The following is a 19,763-nucleotide window of genomic DNA, read 5'->3' on the forward strand; positions in this document are numbered from 1 at the left end:
AAGGCCATGGAACTGTTTTGCAGTGACTTATTTCCAGTGCCTGGCAGTGCCTTAATTTGGAGATATATTGGTAAAAGACTCCCATGTGAGTCAGCCCCTGTAGGAAGAGAGGAAGCATTGGGCTGTGAGGGCCCAACACTAAAGCCTTCATTAAGTCACTACTATTTACAGCTTGTTTGATGTGTTGGCCAGTCCCCCTAGGAAAATGCCACTGCTAATTTTGGCTGAGCCTTTTTCAGCCCCTGAGCAGCACCTTCATTCCTGCACTTGTTGCTTTGCAGCTTTGCCAAATTTAGCCAGTGCAACCAGCATCAAGTGAGATGGTAACCAGGATCCTCTGTCCTTCACGTGTCCCCAGAGAGCACACGCTGCCCACACGGAGCAAAGGCTGGTCTCTAGATAAGTGTTCACTCCAGAAAACACAGGAAAAAGCAAGAGTGCAGGGACTCTACCTACTGACCAGATTTGAGCACCACAGTAAAAGCACGCCAAAACAACAAAGGTCACTGCTCTTTTTCCTTCCCATGAGCAAATGGGAAGTGATGCCAATTCCGGGAATATCAGGCAATGAAAGGAAAGGGGTGTCAACTTTCTTCTGCAAACAGAGCTGAGTCTAATACAGCTGAAGGGAAAGCCAAAATCCCCCAGTCACTTTTAGTGCTGCTGAGCTCCCAGACAATCCATGGTGCTGCCTCATTTGTTCTGGAAGGGCAGAGTAACATCTGCAGACAAGTTTCCCTTGCATTTGTAACAATCCTACAGAGAATAAAACCTACTTTCCTATATAGTAAAAACAGATCAGTCATGTCCTGCCAAGTTCTCAAGTTAAAAAAGAAAAAGGGTTGGCATCTCAGTTAAGGCTCACACTTGGCCTTTTAGCCAAAGGTAATTAATTTTTTACCACCAGAGCATGCTGGAGAATTATTTAGAAATTAAAAAAAAAAAAAAATTAAAAGGAGTGGGTGGGAGAAAGAAGGAAAAAAGAACCTACATACTCAAACATATGGTGGCACAAATGTACATTCTTGCTGCAGATCAAAGACTGACCAAGTTCCAGATCCTCCTCCTCTGCACTAGGGATTGCACATTTCTCTGTGACCCCAGCAGCTGCTCTGACAGCAGAAGCCCCCAGCAGAGCCCATCTCAGGTACCTTAACTGCTGGGGAATTTGGACTTTACCAAGGCAGAGCAGGAGCCCGTTGTGAGTAGAACTCATCAGGAGGAGATTTACTAGTTCCCTCTGTTGTATAATCCATCCACTCTCAGTGACTGGAAATATTAGACTTCCTGCCTGGTACAGATAAAACATCAGTCCAACCAAGACCAGAGACAGACATCCAGAGAAGTACTCCAGTGAATCCTCCTTTTCCTACAGTAGAAAACCTCAGAATAGTAACAACACAATATAGTGCTTTACAACTTGCACTTGAAGATATAAATGTCTAAGTTTGCCCATCAGCTTCCTTATGAAATTACCACTCTTCACTCTCCAAATTCCCACTTTACAAAGTATGCACAGCAGACACAAAGAGAAGGGCTGCATGACTTGCCCTAGTTAGTGGGAAACCAGATCAGAAAAAAAAAGGATCCCACTTTCTTTTATTGCTGGCAGGACACCATCTTGATGATTATAATATTTTTTTTCTCCCTGTGAGGGTCCCATGGAGGAAGCACCAACACAAAAAGTAAGAAAAACGAAAATCAGAGGCATTTTACATGCCATTATGCAGCAGTTCCCACTTTGCTCCAGAGCACGTTCTTGTCAAAGTCCTTGGTCTACGGTAACTCCAGGCATTGTAACAATCCAGTTAATCAATGCCATTACTGTTTTGAAGGCCAGATGCCGACATTAGTCTTTACACAAGCCAAGAGGCTTCCTTTTCCTCCAATCCTGCACAAAATTTGAAATGGACAGAGCAAGATAGTGAGAATCCTCAACAGAGCAAGTAAGGAGCAAAGCTGGAAGTATCTTTCTTCCACCTCATCATTCTCTCAGTTGAAACAGGTAGACAGGACAGGACTTCTGAGTGTGAAAGACCTGCCTACTGGTCCTCCCTGGCTAGGCAGGGGATGAGAATGCAGCATTTCAGACCTGTTCAAAAGGACAAGCCCACTAGGCAAAACTAGAAGCTGTTAAACACCAAAATTGATTCTATTTCCCATGGAAAACCCAGCACTGCATTTTCCATCACACAAAACCAACTGGACAGACAATCCCTGAGTTTTCACACTGCCTTCTTAGACAGGAAAAGAAGCAAGGATTCAAACCAGGCACACAAGCAGTTAATGGGATTATCCAGACACAGAGAGATCTCAGCAGGACCCAGCAGGCCACAAACACATCATATCATGCAAAGGACCCCTCTCCCACCACAGGGTTAACACGTGCCAGGCTGTTAGAGTCCAGCAACAGCCTCTCCAGTTTTAGGAGCTAAATGAAACATGTATCGAAATGCTGCTCTCCATACCGGTACCTGCTCATCTTTTTCCTCAGCCTGGCGAACAGTTTAGTTTTCTTTCTGTTGAGGATGGCACGCAAATCATTTCAGTTACAGGATGGCACAGTCAAACCAGGGAGGAAAAGTTAAGCTTCCAAGTACCCATTTAGTTGGTGCCACAAAACTCACTGCAATTAAGATGACAGGATCTCTTCTCCCTCTCTCTCTCTCTCACACACACACGAGTACACACATACACACTTCCCTTCATTACTAGAAAGCTATGGCCTGCTTTGGAGAAAGTAGAAGAAGGTTCTTTATACCTGTCAAAGATATACATATATATCTATATATATAAGCAAACTAAAACTTTCCGTGCACCTTGGAATATGGGGCCAGGGTGCAAATGGAAAAGAAGATAAAGAAACTGTACAGACCACCAGAGTACTGTAAATGTCCTTTCACAGCTCCTCACTCTCCCCTGTGAATATCGGTGCAAAATAAACAAGCTCCCCATTCTTCTTTTCTTATGTAGTCTGTGCAGTCTTATACATGGAACCAACTCAGCAGCTTTTCTACCACATCTTTTTCCAGTTTGCCCAATCATACCAGGATAATCCACAGATCTCCTTGGTCTTTTATGCATCAGAGCCCTGAACTCAGAGGCTTCTCAGAATTCAAACTCTTTCAGAAGCAAATCCCAAACATTCGTCTGAGGTTCCCAGACATACACCAGCTACTGTGCTACACTGCCAGCTCCAGATACATCAGCCACAGTAGTATTTCTGTAGGGCCTCACATGAATGCCATAATGATGTGCACAGATAACTGCCTCTCTTCTCACACCTCCTCAATCATTTCCTGCCATTGTATCAATCTCCAATCCCCTTCCCAATAGAAAAGGGTCAGGGAAGCATCTGCTCCTACTGCAGCCCACAATAAGCTATCAGATGAGTGAGGGCTATTTCCCAGCCCTGCACCACAATGAGAGGCCAGATGTGCATCAGACACAGAAGTGCCTCACAGCATTTCCTGGTCACTGCAGAACTACCCTGGCAAGTCTTTTCTGCATCCTCCTACAACACCCTGCTCCACTGTGCTCAGGAGGAAGAGATCCACTCCAGGACAGGTCTGGCACTTCAGCTGAGATGAAGGTGAGATGCAGGTGATGAAGCAGCAGCACTCAGACTGCTACCCACACAGGGACCCCTGTGCATGCACTCAGCTTTGGGTTTTAGGGCCACGTCGTCTCCTGGCCAGCCAAAGGGCACAGAACTGCAGCTGAGACAATCATTACAGCCCCACAGGAAGCTAGCAGGTTGGGGTTGGGGGCAGGGGGGAATTGTAAAAACAGGTGATTTGTTCCTTGAGAGCTCTTTAAGGCCAGAAACTTTCTGCCACAACAGCAAGAACATCTCTGGGCCAGGTTGCCACTACTGCCTACAATCAGTTTCCCAAGGAACAGAGAAAGGAGGAAAAAGAAGCTGGGCAAAGAAATAGCTACAGCCTTCATCTGTCCTGTTACCTCATCCTCCTCCAAGGACCCTGAAGGATGCTGCTAACAGAGGCAACACAGCCCATGGCAGCAAGAGGATGAGCACCACGACCTCCTCACAAGGCTTCAGTCTGGCTGGGTTGTGATACCAACAGACACCACATGGTAACTTGGGAAGAAGACATTTAATTTCATAAGTAGCATTCCAACTAGCACCACTCAAATCTGCTGTCAGCAATCCAGAACTCAGGGGCTAAAATTCAACTCAAACCTCCTCTATCTTTAGAGCTGGCAAACACCACACTGGAAGAATTGCTGGGAGAAGACATGCAAGTCATGTATGCATGACTGCAACAGGTTAAACTGGGAGGAGACACATGGGAGCACAGAGGTCTTAACAGCTGATCTACTCCTTCTAAACCAATGCACTCAGACCACAACTTGCCCTTACTTCATGCTGACTTCACCACATCCCTCCATCAACACAGTAGTTGAGGACCTGGGCTGTGCTCCTGCTCACCCAGCACGTGGGATTAGCAGCAGCTGGAAGCCAGAGCCCAACACTATTTCATCACTCGTGCACTTGGATGGGAGCCAGTCAGCCTAATCCAGAGCCCAACCCCTCCCTCCCTTCTCAGTGCTAGGGAATGTGCAGACTTGCACTTACACATACAGGACAGGACTCAGCTGAGGAAAGAAAACTGAAGGCCCAGAGGACACTCATTCCTTGCACACACATGGATTGGAAGTGCTCTGAGTTCAGGAGGCCTTGTATTAGTGATGCTGCAGCTACTTCCACAACACACAGGAAGGAAAAACTCACTGCAGCTGGGTAAACAGGATGGGCTTTGGCAAAGTAGTGATTCCAAGTTTGGAGGGCCAAAGAAGGGGCTGGGGAATTGGGCTCTTGGTGCTCAAGCTGACAAAAATGCAGGTACATGGTGGGAGCTTTTGAAGGAGAGAACAGGACAGGTGCTGGGCAACTGGACCCAGAAAGAAGGGCAGCTCAGTAGCTGGAATTAGATTTTAAAAGCAGAGCTGAGAGTCAGTTGCCTAAATATCAGGACCTAGTGAATGTTTAGGCCTCCAGACGCTATCCTAGAAAGGTAAGAGGTATTGAATTACATCATGCAGTGCCAAGTGTAATCTCGTGCATGGCTCTAGGAAGTCTCAGGAAGGCACTGGCAGGTGGGCAAATCACTTGCAACTGATAGCTTGGAGGTTTCAACACCCCTTGGGTAGGTAGAGATATCCCTGTCCCACCTCCCCTGCTGAGGGAAAGACACTACCCACAGTTACTGACCTGGGCTGTGCTTTAACAGGGAAGGCATTGCCTGAGTACTGCTTGTCTAGACCCAGCAGGACATCATGAAGATTTTGGTTCAACTGCAAAATACAAAAACAAAAGACAGAAAAAGAATGAGAAAGAAGCTTGGATGCCAGAAGAGAGCCTGGGCTGGCTTGCACAGACTGACCAAACACAAGCTAGTGGCAGGACATGCATAGTTCCTCAGCCATCCCAAGAGAGGACAACTCTAAATCTGTTTCCACTTCTCTGTGGGCTATGCAGTGCTACAGCACTTGAGCTGTCAAAGAGCTGCTGGCATTTCTAGGAATGCTCTGTCTCCCTTACAGATCATCCTCTTTGCTTCCCTATCACCTGGGCCCACCAGCATGCTGCCAGGTACCATTGCAGAAGCAGGCTGATGGTTTACCTATGATCTGTGTGCTTCAGCTGGAGCTTCACTCAGGATTTGTAGCCAAAAGCTGTTTCTCAGGCCTGCTCACCAAAGCTTGGGACATTGCCATTTCCACTGTGGAGCCAAAGGCTTCAGGTGAACAACCCTTAACTTCACCAGCTGCCTGGGCCATCTAGGCTTGGGCAGGACTGGATGTCTTTGCAGAAATGCAATATTAGGGGTTAAACTCCCCCTGGCACTGAAGGCTGCAACAGCCACTCCAGACACTCCTCCTCTGAAACTGCCAATCCATGAACAAGACAAGACGCCGGATTTATCGCTGCTAGGAGGAGGGATCCCATGAAATCAAGGTAGGAGGCATCGTGCAGGCAACACCAGCAATTAATTGGATACTGTAGCAGTAATAAGAAACAGATGGTTCTTATGGAACAAAGGAAAAGCCCTGCCCTCATACAAAATTTCTCAAGAAAGAAAATATCCTGACAAGAAAAATCATACAAGAAGAGAATTCCTGTCTAACAAGCATCTTTCCCATGTTTTGTTGAATGTAAGTTAGCAGCAACAAACTAGTAATTATAACAATCCTCCTATTCTTAACACTTAGTTCATCCCTCAGTGGAGAAGAGCAAGCCATTAACTGGAAAAGGCCCCATAAAATATCAGCAGGGCTCAAAATTGATGTGTTACACCAAGGCAGAGGGCCCCTGACTGCTGGGAGTTGAAGGACTATAATGTTTCCTGTTGCTTAGTGGCTGTTTTGTTGTCAGGATGACATTAGGGAGCAGAGGGAATATAAGGGTTTTCCAGCTGGGCTCTTAGTCCCGCCTCAAGATTAGTGCAACATTTACATTTTCAAGCGGTATACAGACCTAAGGAATTCAGGATTTCTCTAGCTCTTAACTGAAAGAACAAGATCATATTTGTAAATGACAGTGGCAATGGGGGACTTTCCCACAGACTGGTGCTGACGTCTCCTGTGGGGGCTGCCACACAGCACCAGGATCTGGCTTGCCAACACTGCTTTCTGGTGTGATTCCCAACTCAAGGCACACTGGTAGCCCATACAAGGCTCACACTAAGTACTTAAATGCCTTATTTTGGGTCACAGGGCAGGAGAGAAGCCAAAGCAAAGAGGTACTGTGGGGGAGAGCCTTTTTGAGAGACTGGAGTGAGGCATGCCTCAGTCTTCAGTCGACTTGCAGACTCCCTGCTGGTTTTAACCCCACACCTGGGTACAATGAAGGTACACAGCAACCAGCTGCCAGGCAGCAGAGGGGGAGGAGAACATGCTTAGCCTGACCAGGTTATAGGTTACAGATTCCCAATGTAGATAAACTGAAAATGGCAGCAAGAGATAGGTCCAAGAGCGGCTTCACTTTCCTCTGTGGATCTGGAAATGAGTGCTGTCAAGTGACATGAACTCCCCACTGCTGCCCATAGCCCAGTGGTCTCTCCCCTGTGCTCCATCCCTTTACATTACTATTTCAGACTGCCTTTGTCCCAGGTGGCTCAGAAAAAAGCTAAGGGTTTGTATTATGCTTCAGCATAGAGACATTTTATACAGTTGTTTTTTTAGCTTGTGGTTTTGGGGGTTTTTCACTTGGTTTTTTTATTTGTCTGGTTTTTCTTTGGTTTTGTTCATTTGCTGGATCTTGGGGTTTGTTTTTCTTTTATTAACAGTGAAGAGACAGTAAGTAGGATAAGCTGTTGGTTGCCTTACCTTGCTCATTTCTTTATGGAAGTTCTCTTCTAGGCCAGCTATACTCTGGAATGTGTTGACGTAGAAACCAACACGACTGCCAAATGAAAAACAAGACAGAAAAACTTAATGGACGCAATGCTCTCTCAAAATCATTCAATCCTGACCTTTCTGCTACCTCCCATCCACCATTCCCATGCAAACTCAACTCTGTCAGATATGGTACATGTGAGAAGAGAGGGTGACAAGGAAATGGAACAATGAGCAAAGCCAGACAAGTCCAGGGAAAAGAAGAGACTGAGTAGGACAGGATCTGAATTTATGCTGGGTAAAGGGAGGGAGAGGGAGGTATAGGGTGGGGAGGAAAAAATACAAAAGGGGGGTGGGGGGAAGCAGCAGATGGAAAAAAAAAAGGATAGAGGCTGTGATGCAGACAGTGCTGGGAGAATTAGCAGGGGGACAGATATTAATTAATCCAGAAGTCCCTTACCACCAGGGAATCAAAAACAAGCATGAACTGTTTGCTTCATGGGCAGAAAGAGTAAGAAAGCAAAGGATAGTACAGAGAGCAACAGGGAAGCAGAAGGATCAGCTGGAAAGCTGGAGCCTGTGAAAAACCTGTGGCACTTCAAAATGCCAAGAGCTACCTGTCACCAGGCTGCCAGCTGCCAACAGAGAGTGCTCTACCAGCACCAAGCCAAAGGGGCAACTGCAGGAGGGACAGGCTGTCCAAGGCCAGCAGCATCAGGGCTCTGCACAGGGAAGCCCCAGATGGCTCTGTCCCTCCCAGCTCCTTCCCAGCCAGGCCTGCAGGCTGCTGTGAGCAAGGAGTTCTGACTCAGGCTGGTGGAAAGGGGAGTGAAGGCAGACATCAGCACTTTGCTTTCCCACCCCGCTGCTGCCCGATTTCTCAATCAACCCCTACTGTCAACCTGGACATGACCACTGCATTTAAAAATAAGAATCCGGGACACTGCTAAGAAGACTTTGCCAGTTTTCCACTGTGCTGTCCCCATAAATCAGCTTCTGCTGCCCTACAGTTCATCCCCCAAGCTAAATATTGATCTTTGTTTCACCTCCCTTTTCATCACCACAATATCTGGTATGGTAAACCCAGGGTCTCTCAAGTCTTTCAAGAAAGTTGAGCAGAGTTGGTAGGGCAAAGGGATTAAGCAGACAAAGCAGAGAAATACAGTTTCTCTTTATGGTAAAATCTTGTTGCTCAGGAAAACCATTAGGTAATGCACAAGCGTGAACCTGTGACTGGGGGAATCCTAGGGCAGACAGACATGATCCAGAAAAAAAAAAAAGAGCAGACACCCAGTCTAAACCAAGATAACTAAGATGAATTGTGATCCAAGAGCTTGGATATTCACTTCCTTCCAACCAGCCCTTGGGAAAACTTCCAGCACTCACCTATTCCATAGTGAAGGCAGTTCCTCCTGCAGATCAACGTTCATCTCTTCAAATACCTTCTGAGCCTTTACTAACTCCTCTTCAGCCTTAGCAACAGAGAAGGGAGATTGTCAGCTCCAGCACAGACAAGTACCCTGCAGGGCTGGAACAACTGTGACTCTTTTCACTTCTTTGGGAGACCAGGCAAAATTCTGGCATGGAGTAACCCATGCCAGACTCATCCCAAATGAGTCTCCTAGGAACCAGGGTTGCACCATAGGTGACCCTTTAGGTTGAATGTGCTCCTCTCAGGTTCTCTCAATGGATTTCCCCATTTACACACTCAGCAAGTAATTCAAACAACCACTAATGTGTTTCAAGTTCTTTAAATTTCCCTGACTTCAAAAACTGAATGGAGTTGGTCAAGCAGTTCAGCCTCCAACTTGGATACAGATGAAGGTAATAGGGGCCTCTGTCCCTTGACAGATCTCAGAAAGAGTTCCAATCCATCCCAGATGGCACTAGAGAAGAATCCTCCCACTTGGGGACTTTCTGCTGAGGTAAGGTCATGCCAAAGGCCCATTTCCTATGAGGAAGAGAGGAGATCTGCATCCTTGGCTGTTACAGCCCTCCCACAAAGCTTTCTGGAGAAGCAAGGAAGGGTATGCAAAGCATGAGCTGTGACAGAGGGAGGCCAGGCTGCAGGGCTTCTGCAGCACGTCTTGGTTTCTGTGGTCTCACACAAGCACAATTCCTGGCTGGCTGTCAGCCTCAACTCCAGAACAGATCTCTTTCTCCCAGATGAGAGTTTAAATTTGATCTGTTCATTGGACCTAGACACTGAGAGATCCCAACACTGATGGTCAATTCTGTCAGGTTTCAGTGATAAAAAGGATGCTCCTGGTTTCTGTTGCTGACAGCAGAAACCAGCAACAAGCACATGCCCAACAAGGACATGCCCTAGGTCACCTCCTCTTTCTTTTCAGTGCCCTGACTTAAAGTTTTGTAATTAAAATGTTTCTATACTGTAATCTACAGCAGCACAGTATTCTGCCATGCAGTGGGATGTACAATGGAAAAAAAACCTGCATGAGCAATTTGGAAAGTCAGCACAAGTGTCTGTATTGTAACAACAGCAGGAATTTCACAACACAGGCCTCTGTAAAGAGACCACAAACTATGGATGCTGAATCTCCCTACCAGCCTGCAGTCATATTCCTACACCTTCTATGAAATCTAATTTTATCTTCTTTGTGTCATCTTAAAGAAATCCAGCTTATTGCTCCCTAGTGACGGTTATATAGTGACAGGAATGATGGGAGAAAGGGCTTAAAAATATTTTGCAGTTCTGAATCCTGGAATCACTCTCCATTATATAGGGTAGCATCCTTTCACTCTCCATTTCTCTCCTGACTCAAGAGCAAATCACAGCAGGAGCTCCTACTTTCCAGCTAGCTTCACCTGTCAAAGGGATGCTCATTGCTGCCAGAGGCAAGGCTAAGGCTCTGTACTCAAGACCAGGGGAAAAAGATTCCTCTGTAAAAAGACACATCTGGGAGGTATTCAGAAATTAAGACCTGGTGAGGAACAGGCAAGGGGAGAAGGGGTCATGATGCTTCCACCCAGAAACCCCTGTTTCGCTGCTACACTCACTGAAAAACTCAACATTTCAAGAGGGTTTGCACAAAACAGAAAAAAAGTCTTTTAAACAGACACACAGTTTATGCTGAATGAAAGACAACGATCATAAAGACTCATTCTGCCTTAAAACACCTTTATGAATGAGTGTTTCTAATGCAACCATTTTAAAGGGAATTAAAAAAAAAAACAAAAAAAAAAAAACAAAACCCACCAAAAACAAACAACAATAAGTCCACCCTTTGGCTTTACTTATTCTAACTTCCAAACTATACTGGAACCAGAAACAACCCAGGAAATGTGAAAGCTGGGAGATGACACATCATTGAATGCTGTTAGTTTTCCAGATGTGCTGAATATCATTAACATTTTTTCCCTCTCTCATTTACTTGTTTATAAGGTCAAAGAACCTAGAAAGCAGTGCATGAATATTGTGACATCCAAAGGCAAAGCCAGTAACAGGCAACGTTCACTCTAAAGTAGTTGTAGGAATCAGGGATGCATCCAGCAGGGCCTGTGGCTCAGCTAGTGCTCTCATCCCCAGGTAGAGCATTGAAATATTCTTCAGTCCTTAGTCTGTCCAGGGATCTTCTCACCAGTGGGATTTATGTTGCTTGCAAGGCAGAATTCTGGCACTTGATAGCCCTGACTGCTTCCAGCCAGAGCCAAAGCCAGACATCAGCCTGGTCACAAGCCCTTCTAGAGAAAAAGGCAGCTCAGAGAGTGAGGTGGGGACAGGCAGAGACAAGTTCCAGGGCAGAGCCCACTCCACATCTGAGCATTTTCTCTTTCAGCTGTCGTCCTTGCCACTCTGAGGGGAAACCGAGGCAGAAGGACTTAATGCCCACACCCATGAAATAGGATCTCAGAAAATCTTTCTCTCCTCTCCCTGCCTAAAACGGGGAAGGTTTGAGGAGATGGACAACAAATACTTTCCTGACCTTCCACCTAGCCAAAGCTGAGAGTGCCAAGCACAACCAGTTCAGTTGTGGCAGGGGACAATTTGTTCACTCTGTTTCTGCTACTACCACACATCCCAGCCCTCCTGAGTGTCTGCTTATGTCCAGCCTGGTGCTTTCAGGCAGTCTGGTGACCATTTCACTTCAAAGACTGTGTTGTGAACTGTGGTAATTAGGCACTGCTCAGTAAATAGTTTAGATATCCAAGAGGCAGGGATAAGGAAGAGAGCAGGAAGACTCTCCCCAGGCCCAAGCCCCACCAGTCCCAACCAGACCTGCCTCTCAGAAGGACTCAACTTGCTGACTTTTTCCTACAGAGATATTGTTCTGTTATCACTGCAGCACCAAGGATGTTGCTTTTTAGTCTGCATTAAACATGTCAGCAGAGCTTAGTCAAAAGGCAAGAATTTGCTGTTCTAAACCATTTTCCTCTTTGTTTCAAAAAGCAGAGTCACTGACATTTCTAACTGGGAGTGTGCAATAGCAACTCCCACAGCAGACTTCACAAAAAATCCCCACTGTGTTGTTTTGGTTTTTATCTGCTAAGGGCCTAAAGAGCCAGAAGTTTGCACACTGGAGAGAAGGACTTTGCTTTACCATAGAAACACCAGATCTCACTGACCCCATTTTTGCATGGAGGCTGTAAAAGTATCAGGAAAGAGGAAACAGCAACACAGCTGCTGGTAAAAGGAGACTTTTTTTAAGCTTAACATTCTGACACCTCTCAATAAATCCAGCATCATCAGCCCTCCCGGTTTTATCAAGAGGTTAATGAGATTTAGTGCTGTCATTAACACCTTCAGGCTTGGAAATCACACAAATGTAAAAACTGGAACTTTTTTTTGCCTACCTACTAATGTTTGTGAAGGCAAGCTGGAAAACCTACAGGTTCAGAATACAACTAATGTTCTTTGTTAGGGTTTTTTTGTTTTGTTAGTCTCCAACCAAAAGTAAAATTAAAATAAAGAAAAAAGCAAAGAAAAAAACCCCAAATAGAACTTACACAAATAGAAACAAAACCTACACAAATAGAAACAAAAAATTAGGTTTGGCAATAGCATTACTTAGTGGAGGAATAAAAGGGAGTGCTTTGAAAATATCTGTGGTCACCGAATATATTAATGCCATGTACTGGGAGATTAACGCCCCCGCACCACAGTGGGTGGAAAGATTACACAGCCCCTTGCACATGCTGTAGGGCAAAGTGACCCAGTACAGTGAAATTATGGAGTGACTCTTGGTATCCTGCCCAAGATCCACAGGCAGTGGATGAGGGGGCACTCATAGGTACTGCCTTTCTGGGCAGTCTGTGCATGCTGCTATTATAGCAGTCACCACGGCCAAGTCTGAGGAGAGGAAAAATGCCCAAGAGCTGATAGATTTATGTATTTATTTGGGACTTGAGAAACTTCCCATACCTGTTTTCTAGTCCTCCAGAAAAAAAAACACCAGTCAAACAGACCAGCCAAGAACCACAACTGTGCAGGTAGTTCCCAGCTGGGACAGCAAAGGCACAGGAAAAGCCCCTGGCAGCCTGCCATGTGTCCTTCTCCCTTCAATCAAAAATGAATACATATTTTCTCCCTTTGCTCTGCATCTTAAGCAGGGCTGCTAACAGCTGTTCTTTCCCCAAACTTTACTGATGTGGTGGTAATAGAGTCTTTTCCCTGATCTTAAGTCATAAAGTGACTGGGAAAAACCCAGGGCCTTCATAAGGTGAGAGGCGTTTCTGAACTGCAATTCATTCCTTGACAAGGAATGGGAAGACATAGGAGCATTGGAATGAGAACAGATGAGCTCACCAGAAACTTGTGAGCAGGTAATTGGTGCTTTCCCAGTCTGGGTAAGGATTTATTATCCCTTGTTCATTGAAAGCATTTTCTTCTCACTGACTGTCTTCTGAAAACTCCCTCTTATCCCTTAAGGTGTAACAGAAACACTGATCAAGTTTTCATCAGAAAGTCACACATTATGCAAGTAGGATTGAAGTTTTTATTCCCTGAAGTTCCTCCGAGCTGCTCATGTCTCTCAATATGCTATAACCTATGTTCTGTCAAATGACACCACCTTGATCTCAGCCTGTTCAAATATGTCATAGAGGGTACAAATTACCTGATCTGGGCCCATCTCTTCTCCTGTGCAGATTGAAATTGTATCTAAAAATGGCTCTTTTAAACCACAACAGCCAGGACAGTGGTCACTTGGGAATATCACAGGAGAATGTTGCAAGCTAACTCAGCAGCCACAGAAATCACAATGGTTTTTTGTTTGGTTTTTGTTTTGTTTTGGTTTGGTTTTTTTGCTTTACTCAATGACATGAATCCATAGGCCAATTTTTCAGCATTTCCTTTTTTTGTTTTTTTGAAACAGCAACAATAAAAATGGATTGCTTCTCTTAGAGCAAAATGGAAGAAGTAATTGGAGGAACTGTGTACTACATCACCCTCTGCCTCCAAATTATTTCACAGCCTTTCTCTATCCACATTTATTTCAGGAGGAGAAAACAACCGTCCAGTATTAACACACCTGACTAGAAATCAATTGGGCATGCACAGATTCATTCACTGGTCAGCAACTTCCATGTGCCCACTGTGGCTAAGGAGCATCAAGGACACACCTATCAGAGAGGACTAGAGTGAACGTTGCCTAGAGATTACTTGCATGGTACAATCTAGAGCCCAAAATAGCGCATGCAGGGTTAGAGCCAGGTAGATCAGCAATCACCTGATTTCGGAGCAGATTAGTTTGTGCAACGAGGTGAGCTTGTAGCTTCCCTTGACACCACTGAGGCGCAGCTTTCTCAAGCAGCGAAACAGGCTGGGGGAGGGAGCATGTTTGAGTGGGAAAAAAAAAGAAAAAAATAAACAGAGAACAAGAGAGACACAAACATATACCTTTTAGGATAAAAAAATTAAAATCACAACAGAGAGTGTATTTAGAGGCTGGGCCAAACCAGTATCACCAAGGCGAGAGAAAAAAACAAACATCCTGGGACTGATCAGTTATGAATCCTTTGAAGCATGCCAAGTTTAGCAGTAATTAATGTTCCCGTGTGGGCTGGATACTGCAGACCAGCCAGGCAGCTGTAAGAGCAACAGATACAGTTGTTAGTGACCTAGCACACAGACAACCCTACTCCAAGGCATGGCTGTGAAGTTGGAGCTCCTTAAAGAGAGGTCAGGATTAATTAACCACCATAATTATTTGCATGCAACAGCTGAAAGTCCTCAGTGATTTATTTTAATAGCAGGGTGTAAGTTTAGCAATAAGTGGCAGGGGTCCTGGGTGGGAAAAGAACATCCATATATTAGAGAAGAACAAAAGAGACCACATAGTACCAAAAAGTATTTGCACTGCTGTTTCTTCTGTTACTATACCATGAAACCTTAATCGAGTCAGTTCCCACTTGTATCCTGTGTCAGAAACATGATTTCTCTTTCCTAGGGGTCTGTCATCACATTCCAAAGTAACTTACACTGGAACAACCCTACTTTAAAGGTCAAAGGAGCACAACTCCAGGCACAGAAACAGAGAGGTGAACTACCTCCAGCAGCTGAGTGCACGCTGAGCCCTGGCTGCTGCCCACAGCCCTGCAGAGCTGCGTGACTGCAAATGCCAGATGCCAGGCTGGGCAGTGAGAACTGCCCACTTAGGAAGGCCATCCATACACATCCCTGGGACTTGCTGCTCGCATCTGTGCAGGATCAGGACAGTGCAATGTCACATATGAGACATGTGTGTGTGAGCTTATGGCCTAAATTACAGAGGGTGGAAAGATCTGACCCAGTGCACACTTTGGCTAAAAAGAACAGTTTGATCAGGTACTGAGAGACCCTTTCACAGGCTAAATCATGACTAGACCACCAACTCCTAACTTTCAATATTTCACCCTTCAAACTACATTTTTTTTCCATACTTGTTGTATGATCTTAGCTGAACATTTGGGGCAACAGTGAGTGCAGCAGTGATAAAGGCAGCCAACCTCTGCTGCAGAGCATCAGGTACCAACCTGCATAAATTCCTACAAAAACCATTTCCACTGCAGCAAAGATCCCACTGGCATGCACCAATAAAATAACATGCCCCAGGGAAATTCTGCTCCTGCCCCAAACACAATGAATTATTGCTTTGAACTGAAGGCACAACCAGCTGGGCCTCATGCATTGCATAGAATCAAGACTTGCTTTGCCACATAAATGATGCAATGACACGTGGCCCATCAATCTCTCTCCCCTTTTGTCTGTCAAGGTTAATCACAGTGCACACAGTGCACTGTAGATGACTGATGACTTGTAGCTTAACAATAGAAGTATGTGGTCACTAAACACACATCTTTCACTTGGGGTAGAAATGCATCTTCATTTTTTTCTATGCAGGAAAAACACCAGCATCTCTTACATAGCTCATATTCCCCCCTACCAGAAATAACCCTAAGCAAAGGATTACAACTCTTGTCAGCCTGGTTAAAAGATACATATCCAGAGTCTTTCTTTCCTGTACTTCTTCTACCCTGAAGAGTCTCAATTTACCATGAAGAGAATAAAAGATGTCTCCCCAGCCCTGGACTATTCTGTAGTGTCAAGAGTCCTGTGAAGGGAAGCATATGGGTTCAAAAACACTTAGGGAACAAGAGGAATTCATAACTCATTTTAGGGACAGTATTCATCCATTCACCTACTCTAGGACAAAATTACTATTACCTTTCTTCTGCTGCATTAAAAAATGTAAACTTTATTTTTAATTAAAATAAATATAATTAAAAATAAAATCCTTCACTTGAATATTGGGCAAGCTATTCAGAGGCAGGAAAGAAACCTGACATGAAAAAACTCCTATTTTTACGCTTTCAGTTATATTTATGATCCAGTAATTGCAATCAACAGATAATAGAATACATTAATCAAGTGTGCATAGAGTGCATTTCCATCTGTATACTTGTAATTCACACTCCTAAGGGTCTCTATCCTAGGATATCAGAGGTCTTCACAAACACAACCAACGTCAAGTTGGTCAAAACAAAACAACATTCTTACCACTGCTCTAGGGTGGGGACAGGGTCCCGAAGAAGCAGACAAACTGTAACATTTTTCTGAAGCACTGCAAGATTTTGCTTCCCCAAGGGGCACACAGGCTTTTCTGCCAGAGGTTACTGTCCTGTTCATGTAATGAAACCCATGCCCAAGCATGTGGCCACCAAGACATGCAGACTGATGATGGTGGGTCTGAACCAACCCAACAGAGCTCATCCTGCCTTCCAGTAAAACTAAACAAATGAGCAGGAAATACCTAGCAAAACCTCACCAGTTCACAACACCTCAATGATCTTAAAGGTTCTTTCCAATATGAATGAATTCTATGAAAACACAATTAAGAGATACAGATGAATTTAAAAGCTGCTCAGCTGGCAAATGCAGACCTCCCAAAAAGAAAGGAACGCTGCACGTCCTCCTGATTGCTTTACCTTTGCGATTTTGGTTTCATCCTTCTTCTTTGCAGTTTGCAGGGCTTCAAAGTGGTGTCTGGCACTGTCGTAATCCACAAGCTTCCTGCCTCGCTTTGCAATACGAGACTAGAGAGACAGAGAAAAGAGTCACACCAATCTTCCCCAGCAGCCAAAACTGCAAAACCTCCCAGGAAAAAAACCCTCCCAACCTCCAGAACACCCCACACTCTGTTCATACAGGCTGCCCAGAGAGGAGGCCCTGGGAGCCACCTGTGGCAAGCACCATTTTGGAGGGAGCACCTCGGAAAGCACCTCATGTGCTTTCAGAACTTCAGCTTCACTGCTTCCTAAGCCCCACAATGTGCCTGCATCCTATATCCTTCATTATTTTCAGGGCTTCCTGAGGGCTGTAGCCAGTCCCGAGCTAACCAGCTCACTAGTTTGTGTGGAAGCCTGAGAGATTAAGTTCAACAAAAGAAGGCATTTTTGCTGCCAGCACAGCAAAATCACTCATCCACATGCTCAGGATATGCCATGGACAGCTTTTTGGACCCTGTGACAGAAGCTGCAGGCAGTAGTGACTGCAGCCACAGGCAGAGGTCTGCTGTCACCAGCATTCAAGCAAGGGAAGTGCAAGGGAAAACCAGCAGCACTGGGTCACCAACACACAACAACTGAAGCCAAGACAAATACAAGAAGGGAGCTGTGTAGCATATGCAGATTCAGGAATGGAGTCCTGACAAATCCATGGCTGAGAATCCAGGACAGACAGGCCTATGTTGAACTGAGGAGCCTAACGCTCTCCCTCTCAGCAGAATTGCACTTCATTGAGGCTCTGGCCCACTGGGTTTCCCTGTTTTAGGAACTATCCATCCCCCCAAACCCCTGCCTCCCACACTGTCTACAAACACCCCAGGCTATCTGGGTTAGAGCACACACCTTCCCAGCCTTACCATAACACTTCCCCCCTAGATCAGAGAGCCTGGACCAGCATCAGTAATCAGCAGTCCAGTGACAGGCTGGATAAGAGAGAAAAGGCATGGCAAAGAGCCAGGAGGATTTCTAATTAACCAGAAAACCCAGGGACATTGTGCAGAATGAGGAATCAGCACTGGGATTTACTCACAAAAGCAGAATCCCCTTCTCTCCTGCCTTGGCAGGGAGCTGTGGTTTCCTCTCTCCAGGCTCCTGCAGATACGCTGCAAAACCACACTCAGGGCTGATCCCTGCCAGAGCAGCTGGAGCAGCTCTCACATCTCCCACGGGCTCCTCTGCTCTTCCAGCAAATGCTGCTGCAGCTCTGGGCAAGGCACAGCAGATCTGCAGGACCTCAGCCACATGCACGCCCAAACTCTCCTCTGAATGCTCAGCTCACTCATAAAGAAGCTGAGCCACCCCACAGCCAAGGGCACTAGAAGACACCTCCCAAACACCACACTGCCAGCCAGGAGACAAGGTACTGGAGGGGGCTGCACAGCAATCTGAGATGCAAGTTAATACATCTTACAAACACACCAGAGAAACATGGCCCCATCTGGGATTTAAGAGATACCATTTTGCCCCCAGGTCAGCCTAGTAGAGACAGCTGGAGTTTTCCCCACCTCTGACATGGCCACACAGCCACTTCAGGTGTCTGGGCTACCCCACCAGGGAGTTTGATTCAATGTCACCCATCTTTCCAACAAAGTCACTCCTCCATGTTTATGCAGCTCCCAAACTCCTATGTTTTCCCACCCCCATGTTTCCACTGGAGTACACAGAAATGCTGCAAGGTACAGATACACAGGGTGTGAGCCCTCCTGGAGTAACCACTGAGCACACCACTGCCAGTGATGGCACTAATAGGATTTAGCCCGGTCCTGGAAGGCTCAGGGCTCCCTTGTATGACTCCAGGACAGCTGCAAGTACCCAGCATCACCCAAATACAACAGCTGAACTCCAGCAGACTTTATTACTTTTCAACAAATCCATCTTAATTTGAGCCTCCTTAAAACAAACAAACCAACCCAAGCCATCACAAAAAAACTTTTGCCCTCACACTCTTCTCTACTGATGTTTGGTGTTACAGCTAGTAGAGCACCAGTTTTAAGGCAAGACAGAAAATCCCCAATTCCACAGCTATTCAGAACTTGGGCTGTAGTTTATCTTCTCTGGCCTCACTGCAGAGACCTGTACTATTACTGCACATTGTGCAAAACCAACCAAAAACTTACTCAGAAATATTAAAGATTATGCAAGAAGAGTCCTACTCCAACAAGTACAGACACTGACCTATAAAGACAGTTTAAAATACTTTTTGCATTTCCATTTTTCAAGTTAGAGGAGATGGAGAGACCTTGTTCAAGGGTGAATATCCAATTATTTTCTTTAACACACAAAAATTCCTTACTAAAGGCATGCTCTGTTTTCACATTCCTGCTCTGGATCCCTTTTCAAGTCCAAAAAATCCAGTGGAATTTTTACAGCCTCTCAAGTAAAGACACACTGAGAACATGTTAGAATGTAACAAAAAAAAATAATGTGTGCATGATCTAACTCAGCACACATTTTAATTACTGAGCCATTAATAAAAACAGGTCTTTTTATGACGGAATTAAAATCCTCTTCTCTCCAGTAATCAACTTATTTTACCAGAGTAATGCCAGAAGCCCAGGAGAATCAGAAAATTTCATTTTGTGGAAAACAAATGCCAGAAAACAAATACCTCAACAACAAAAACCAACTCAAATATTCTGTAAGTGACATAAGATTGGAGCTTTTTTGGCCTGCAAATCCCAAGAACTCTATTCCTTATTTGAGGCCTAGCTATACTTCTGTATAGACATGGCAATGTTCAATAACTGGTAAAATGTGAGTAGGACCAAAGCAGTGACAAAGTCTAAATCTACAGCAAGCCCAAAGTAAGCCATCCTGCTGAAGAAGCAGCACAGGTTGCATTTCTGACTGAGGCACATGGCATCACACCCCAGAGAGACCAGCCCTACAGCCTTCAGTGG

General features: G+C 45.2%; 1 protein-coding gene across 14 annotated transcripts in view; it reads right to left on the bottom strand.

Moving 5' to 3' along the window:
• The window catches only part of BIN1 (bridging integrator 1), a 92,379-nt gene that overhangs the window by 24,842 nt on the left and 47,774 nt on the right, over positions 1-19,763 (bottom strand). For 5 of the 14 annotated variants that reach the window (XM_072932033.1, XM_030277246.4, XM_072932036.1 and 2 more), the window contains exons 6-11: positions 16,786-16,893; positions 14,049-14,141; positions 8,749-8,834; positions 7,354-7,429; positions 5,237-5,319; positions 2,475-2,519 (exon numbers count right to left, since the gene is read on the bottom strand). In XM_072932033.1, coding sequence (XP_072788134.1) covers positions 2,475-2,519; positions 5,237-5,319; positions 7,354-7,429; positions 8,749-8,834; positions 14,049-14,141; positions 16,786-16,893 — 491 coding nt within the window. The remainder of the gene's footprint in view (positions 1-2,474; positions 2,520-5,236; positions 5,320-7,353; positions 7,430-8,748; positions 8,835-14,048; positions 14,142-16,785; positions 16,894-19,763) is intronic. The other 9 variants (XM_030277248.4, XM_030277253.4, XM_030277258.4 and 6 more) reach the window with 3 other exon arrangements.

Source organism: Taeniopygia guttata, chromosome 7 (genome assembly GCF_048771995.1).
Source record: "Taeniopygia guttata chromosome 7, bTaeGut7.mat, whole genome shotgun sequence".
Taxonomy (NCBI): Eukaryota; Metazoa; Chordata; class Aves; order Passeriformes; family Estrildidae; genus Taeniopygia; species Taeniopygia guttata.